This window comes from Orbicella faveolata, unplaced genomic scaffold, assembly GCF_042242905.1.
Source record: "Orbicella faveolata isolate gen_17 unplaced genomic scaffold, um_ofav_v1 contig_48, whole genome shotgun sequence".
Lineage (NCBI taxonomy): Eukaryota > Metazoa > Cnidaria > Anthozoa > Scleractinia > Merulinidae > Orbicella > Orbicella faveolata.
The window spans coordinates 4349408-4357479 of record NW_028301578.1 but is presented as its reverse complement, the minus strand read 5'-3'; the positions used below and the strand labels follow the sequence as shown (position 1 = coordinate 4357479).

The 8072-nt window shown below is 39.5% G+C and overlaps 1 protein-coding gene across 1 annotated transcript; it reads left to right on the top strand.

Moving 5' to 3' along the window:
• Positions 1 to 229: 229 nt before the first annotated feature.
• On the top strand, positions 230 to 3549 carry LOC149096081 (substance-P receptor-like). The gene has a single exon (XM_089280775.1). The coding sequence runs from the start codon at positions 242 to 244 to the stop codon at positions 1226 to 1228; it is 987 nt and encodes a 328-aa protein (XP_089136901.1). The 5' UTR covers positions 230 to 241; the 3' UTR covers positions 1229 to 3549.
• Positions 3550 to 8072: the final 4523 nt, after the last annotated feature.

The window sequence follows — 8072 nt, the reverse complement described above, 5'->3', positions numbered from 1 at the left end:
GCGGAAATGAAACGAGGGTCCTGTGGTAAGAAAGTGAATAACCACCCCCTCCCACCATCACCGTCCACATGTGACGTAGAGAGTAGTAAACATCCACCACCACTGGGATTAAGTAAAAACTCGCAAAATTTTAAAACCACCGTAAAAATTACTTTTTTGTGTTTTCGACCTTAAAACGTTTAGTTTTAAGAGGTTCCTTCACTTTGAGAACATTTTTTTGTTTTGTTTTAATTCACAGAATATGACAGACCATGACACCATCGTACTGTCTCTGACCGTACTTTATGCGATAACAATGCTCGTAGCTTTGGTTGGTAACACACTGCTGATCTACATCGTGTGGAAGAAACCAGGAACAAGAAATCTGACAAGTTTCATGTTTGTTAACATGGCGGTGGCTGATTTGATGGTTGTTGTGTTTCAGATGCCTGTCAGCATTACTCACTTTTATGTCTTTGGAAGCTCTGAGTTTCTTCGGGTTTTTGCCTGCAGGTTTCTCTACTATGCTGTTTATGTCTCCACGATCGCCTCCATTTTCTGCCTTACTGTAATAGCATTTGATCGATACTTTGCTGTTGTGCATCCTTTCCGGCGGAGCATTTGGTTCAGGAAGCCTAAGATCATTACGCCAATTATTTGGATCTCATCCATGGCCTTGATGTCAATCGTACCAGTTGCTTTCAAGCTCATCCGAGGCAAGTGTCGAATTGAGGGATCTCTAATTTTGCCCTTCTATGCTTACTTTTTTGCTGTCGGCTTCCTCCTGCCCCTCGCTGTCATCTCAGTTCTGTACACCCAAGTTGCTCGAAAACTGTGGTTCCATGAAGTGCCTGTGGATCATAACGTAAGTGAAAATCAACGAGAACAGGAAATTCCCAAGAAGAAAGTCATCCGAATGCTCATCATTATTGTTGTGGTGTTTGCACTCTGCTGGCTTCCAGTGCACGTCTATCAGATGGACGAAGGTGTGAGCTTCGGCGTGAGTGGGCGTGGGGCGATGTGGGATCCTTATGTAATTATCTACATTTGCTACTGGTTCAGCCAGGCAAACAGCGCCATAAACCCTTGGTTGTATATTTGTCTGAACGGAAAGATGAAAGCAGCTTTTAAAAACATGGTCCTATGTCGCCAAGAGGAAATCACTGGTCGAGGACAAGTGACCTTAACCACCACCAGAAGAAGCAGAGGGAGTTCCACACTGCAATCCATGTTGGAAGCCAGAGTGTAAATAACAGTTCGTTCTTCACTCCAAAGGAGTTGGACAAAGAACGCTTTGCTAAAAGCCAAAATGTAAAAAATAGTTTGTTTTTCAACCCAAGCGAGTTCTACAAAGAACTACACGCTGGAAACGAAAATGTAAGTTACATAGTTTGTCCTTCATGCAAAGTGGGTTCTTCCAAGTACTCCTAGGTGGAAGCTTAAGTGTAAATACCAGTGCCCGTTTGTTCTTGACGAATTTGCTTTCGTCTTACTTCATTTCTAATAACGCTCCTTACCATAAATACTCACTGTGATTGGGTGCTATTAAGTTTATGTCGAATTTGTCGATAGCAGTATCTTACAAAGTCTCGCGCTAAAACAAGTGCGGTACACACCTGACATGGCATGTACCCTCATTCGTTTACAGCTGTTCATTACCAGTAGTTTAACCAGTGTCATTTGCAAGAGATTAGCTTCTTAGTTGAAAAACGTTTCAACAAGGAGGGATGCTCCAGGAGGGCTTCCCAGCGAAGCATTTCACTATCCTAACTAGACGCTCTAAGCGTGTTTACTCGGGCTTCGTACCACAGTATCAAATCGTACTTTACGAAAACGTGTATTGGACACAATGAAAGGAAATTAAAGAATCAGGATTTTTTAGCACAAGAGGTCCGCTTAGATATTTACTATTCAAGTTGCTTCGTTGAGTGTGTCCTCCTCATCCTATCGAAAGTTTTGAGTTTAAACCATTTTGATTCAAGAATGAAGCACAGCTGTCTACACATTGATGGAGAAGTTGTTTGCAAAAAAAAAATTCGAGGTCTTTTTACAACTTATGGCGATTACTTTGTACATGCTAGCAGAAATTGTACGAAGTTTGTTTACTTGTCGTGACGATCCGAGTAAATTGTGTAGCTGAACATCTCTGCCGTGTGGCGATCTTAGACCCTTTTCAAGAGTCATATCTCCTTTGGAGAACGGATAATCCCTTTCGACAGAGCCAAAACGAATCACGATAAACTCCTTTGCGAAAACAACAGTCCTGTGACTAGGCTTAAATTGCATTGCGCATAATTTGCATAAACTTTCAAGTTGTGTATTTTGCGGATAACTTCCAAGAATTTGCGACCCTTAACGCAGTTTATGAAGAGATATTCAAGCTACATATTTTTATTGAATCAAGGCAGGAGTATGAAAAAGACTCTCATTTATAAGGGACTGCCTATTTTTTTGCCAGTGTTTTCGTAGATTGAACTCATACCGCAATCGGCTCAGTTGTTACCTCACGAGAACGTTTTGAGCGTGAACTTTGCTTACCTGGCTGGCTTTCAAGCAATATAATTCGTGGACCGACCCTTTCTGAAAACGATCGACATCTTTGCATGTGTGATGAACGTATAAGGCGCGATTCTTGCCAAAACTTTCTTCGCAAAACACCGCATTCTGTCACGAAGAGCGAGCAATGCCGCGTTTCTCGTCCCCAGTTTTTATGGTCTACGCATGGAACACCTGGGACCATGACCCTCTTTTGGCGACCAAAACGCTTGCATTTTATGACTCGGGCTTTCCTACGGAAGCCCGAGTAATAACAGATAGAGAGATATTACTCAGCAGGCAATTACTGCGGTAAAAACCTCGCGGAACTTTGTCATCCAATCAGAAATAAAGCTAAAACCAAGCATGACACGCTCGCACACCTTTTCCCGCCTTTTAAGTCGGCTACGTGTCTTGGCTTTGAGTTTTAATTGGTTCACTGGAGTGACTACTTTAGTTTTGTTGTTTTACGACTTTCGAAGAAAAACTACAAATAGTCTTAGTAAATGTGTCATCTAGCTTGTCTACAAAAGCTTTCGTTTTAGTTAAATGTCAAATAAAATACTAGAATAGTCAGTACAAGTAAATGCCTAATTTTGTAATTAACAGGTGACGGTTTTGCATATCTGATCTTGATTAGCATAGATTTTTACGATTTTATTTCTCCGCTTGCTCCTAAATTTTGGTGTCGATCGAAAATGTAAATCAAAGAATCAAGACAGTGTTTGACCACATTTCCAAAGGCCTCGAAGTTCGTCAGAAATACTCCGCTATGCGTCTATTTTAACCCTCTTTTGGTGTTTGCATAGGTGGTCAAATACGGTCGTTTTTGCCTGATATATTACATATTGTTTATAGGTGCTGATGACATGACGTGCATAACGGATTAAAAATAAAGACATGGTTTATCCCTACGATAACCACCATCGTTTCTGATTCCAACTGCGACTGTGCTTACGTGGGCTCATGCAGTTTTAACATGTGTTGATAATGGATATTAAAAGAAGTAAATAAATGGCTATCGTTTCCTGCGAATTTACTTTGTGCACCCTCGCGTGTTCCAGGAGGCGTTTCACATGCATTCTGCTAAGCGAGCTGCAAACGCCTCCGTGTTCTGAAGGTGATATGGAAATATGACTTATAGAAGGTTTGCTAGCTTCCGATGCTGAAACAAATCTCGAAAGACATCCACATTAAATTTTTCGCAGACCAAGTCACAGCTGTGGATGTCTTGTAATCGAAAGCCGCCATTTTCAGTGCCGAACAACTCATTTTTGGAATCTCTACGGCTGAACGAAACGTTATTGCCGCTTCTGACATATTCGAATTCGATCTTAACTTTCCGGAATTGAACTTAACTTCAGCACTTTCTTTCTTAGATACATACGGTATCTCAAGTTGTGCATGAAGTACATCGGTGCATCACTGGCCAACAAAATGCTTGTTGACAGATGTTATTTTATCGTTTAACGCCACGAGAGCTAAGAAGTGAAACCTACGAAGAAAAGAGTTAAATAATTCGAAACAAAGCAATTTTTTGTCACTAAAAACTTGTGTAAAGCTTGAATAATCGAATTTCACTCGCTGTATTTTCTAAATCAAAAAGGATTCATACGCCATGACTCTTCCAAAACAGCAACTTACAAATCCAATGTACTGTATGTATCTATTTTGTAGACAACGTGATAAACACGATTTGGTCATGCTCAACTTCTTTGAACGTTTTTAATGTAAATGGCCTACTGATGATTTGCCTCAGACATTGCCAATACGAATATCAATGTCCAAGCTCATGACAGTTAGAGCTTTCTCTTCACCTCGTGCTTAGGTGACAGATGTAACTTGTATTTGCTTCGAGTGTCCATTCCTGGGTTCTCAGTAAATGCAAGGCCATGTAAAAGGGAAAAAATTAAAAATAACAAAAACATCAAAAATAATTAGCCATAAATGATTGAACAATAACATCCAAGAGTAAACTAGAGTAGTAAATTTCTGTTTGAGATAACAACTCAAGACAGGCAATGATCATGATTATCATAGCGAAAATTCACTGTAAATGCATGAGATGGTATCCGATCCAGGATCCAAAAATTCTGAACATCGGCCAATGAACAAACGGATGACATACCCTCTACAAAAACAAATTAACAAGAAAACATTAAGATATAAAGGGAACAAAGCAAGCCATAAAAGTATGCACTTATTGTGATAAAAGAGGGTAGAAACCGGTAAAAATCACACCATCAACTCGCGCGAACATCTGACAAATCAAAGAAAAAGCCCCACCTTCAAGTCAGAGTTTGACCGTTAAAACGGTGGGGCCCGCCCATTTTCTTAAAGTGCTACTCTCGAACTAAAGGTTCACGTAAAAATAATTCACGATACTGATCCTTGTTCTTGAGGCCTTATGCGCCCCTTAGCATGAAATAGTTGGGTACGGTGAAGGTGGCTGATCCTTGTTTCCCCGCAAACGACCAAAAAAATATCCATATCAAGCGAGTGTGATAAACAAACGTTTTGAACATAGCATGATTTCTATTGACTAGTTCTGATGTAAAAAAAAAAGAAAAAAGAAAAAAGCTTACCCGCAATTGAGAATTGGTAAATGTCTGGCCTAGACTTCACACTAGAAGCTCCTAGAAAATTTTCGTTTCATTCTCATAATGAGAAATCGGTCGAGACTGGCAACCTACTATCAACTTGCGACAAAAAATGTGTCGGCCATTGTTCCAACTGAGACGACATATGACTAATCCCTCTACTACATTAGACACCTACAAACTGCAAACATCAAAAGCTCAGAAACTTGACGTTCGTCCGTTGGGGAGAAACTCCGAGCCCGCAACCCGCCCCAAACTCTCTCTTCCGATCGCTCTCTGTCAATTCTTGTGGCATGCTAATCTGACCAAATTTCGTCTTGCGTTCCCTGTGTCTCACCCAAGCGAGAATATTCGAGATTTTCGTGAGTGGTTCAGATTTTGTACTTCCCCACCCTCGAAGATTTTATTTGCAGGGACGAATGACGTCCAACAGTGATTTGTGGCAAAGAATCAACCAGATGCCTGATGATGCTAAGATCTTGAAGAGACGTTGGAGATGGATAGGCCGCATTCTCCGCAAACCCCTAACCAGCATCACGAGGCAAGCTCTGTCTCGGAACTCTTAGAGCAAGAGGAAGTGTGGACGACCACGGAACTCGCGGTGTTGGAAAATTGAATCAGATATTAGGAGACTGGGGGCTGAGCTGCAGTGAGCTCGAGAGGAGCGCCCAGGACAGAGACCTCTGGAGAACTCTTGTAGGTGGCCCATGCCCCTGGAGGGTGTGACGCAAGCCAGGCGTGAGTCTATTTTCAAAGGAAGCAGCGTGAAGGTCAAGACAAAAGTGGTGGCTTTAGGCAATTAAGGAATTAAAAGTGAATGATGGTGATAGTCGATGACAGTGCATGATAGTTGGCGACGGTTGTCATGCCGTTTGACCAGGACTTAAAAACACTTAAATTAATCGCACCACTTTCTTGTCCAACTACAGTCGTATGCGTGACTCTCGTAGACGTTCTTCACGTGCTCGCGTGCCCCTTTCCTCTTTAATCAATTCTCATCCGGTTAGAAGGTAAACCAACCCACCATTGACTCTCGTATACGACTATACAAGTATGCAGTTTCTTCTTGTTTTGTTTGCACTGTTTCATCTGGAGTATCCTTACTGTATCTTTTATGTCTGACCAAAGCATTACTACATCCAATGCAAGAGTAAACTACTCCAAGATTTTAATGATTCAAGTTTATGTAATTTATTTGAAAGAATCCTACTTTCAAAATTTCGTGAATAATGACTCAAGATTAACCCCAAAAAATGTTCCACAATATTTATTAGTTTTTCTTTGTTTTTTGTTTTTTTGTTTGTTTGTTTGTTTTTGTTTTGTTTTGTTTTGTTTTCTGGTTTTGTTTATTTGTTTTTTTTGAGAAATGCAAATCTGACGGACCTGATAATCTTCGGAGGAGGTCTAAGCGGAATATAGTGTTTCCAACAAATTCATCAATAAAGTGCGCCGTTTGTGACTATTCTTCAGAATTAGTTCCAGCAGCGCTGGTTTCATAACTTTTGAACGAAGCCAAAGTCATAAATAATTCCTGCTATTTTTACCAAACAAAACGTTCTCTAAATACAATAGAAGATTTAATTCAAATTTCTGTTTTTACTTTGACAAATGATGTGTATAATTTATGCTACGTAATTTCGATCAGGGTGTAAGTGGAACTAAAGCAGTGCAGAAAATGAATGCTCATCAGTGAAATTAAATCGTGACCTTGTTAAGGCGAAACAATGAGCAAGATAGCAATTGGGTTATTCATTCTTCTAGTGATATTTACGCCGGCAGATTTCTCGCCGTACCGAGGTCTGTGCAATAGATTTGGGAACTTTGACATTCACATTAAGGGTAAGAATTTTCATTTTACTTCTTTTTTTTTCCTTTAAACAGCCTGAAGGGGAACAACATTAAAATTTGCTACAGGGGACGTTTCTGCAGGATAGAGCTTTAAATACAGAACTTTATGTCGCATCCACTTTCTTGCATATTCTAGCCTAACAACGATTTGTGAGTGGAAAAAAATTCAATGGACTGAAAAATATTTGTTGGCGAATTTAGTCAAATTCTAATTTCCGTTGTTTTAATTCTGTCTTGGCTTGAAATATTCAAACTACGATTCCCAATATTTCAATAACAAAATTAAACGAAGAATAAACGTGTATGCACACAATCGTTGGAGTGCTCGATACAAATATACATGCAGAGCGAAATACGAATTACGAATAAGATTGAGATTAATGGACAATTCTATCAGACAGTTTTAAATTAGTTAAGAAACTTTTACAAATTGGTTCAAAACTATGTAAAATTTCTAAATTCTAAGCAAACATATACAAAATACTAGTATAGAAATTTGGTAAATTTAATGACTGTTGTTTAGGTTTTCAACGTAACTGGATGGAACAAAAAACTTCAACCTAGACAAAACTGGAGTCAACACACGGTTAGGTGGTAAATCACAACAACGAGATAATTTGCAACATGGGTGAATAAGTTCTCAACGGAGTTTACGTTAGAACTACTCTTGCTTGTTATAAACTAGTCATGTTTTAGCGGCCTAAATTGGTTAGCTGGTTGTAGTTGTCACTCAAGAGATAATCAACATTCTTGTTTTGCTCAAAACCCATTCACAAAACAAATTAGGTTTCAGAGTCTGTTTCTTACTCACGCTGGTTTTCTCACTAATATTTACAAAACAAGCTGACATATAACAAATACTATTATTTGGATAGTTCATTTGGCAGGGACATTTTAGTACAGACCGCTAAGGGGGGTTGATACTGAATATAGTGGCATCTATACATCTGACTGTTTTCCATAATCCTGCCCGCTATTTTGGTGCAAAGTCTTAACGCGGTTTTCATATATTGGCACAGAATGTCCTAAATGATCACGGAATACCTTAGTTTGACTCCTGTTGTTTTAAAAAGATCGACAGTAATTAGACACGCTCATTTTTCGACCTTT

What these genes read in the sequence shown, in the direction of transcription:
- LOC149096081 (XM_089280775.1), top strand. Translation starts at nt 242, where the DNA reads ATGACAGACCATGACACCATCGTACTGTCTCTGACCGTACTTTATGCG.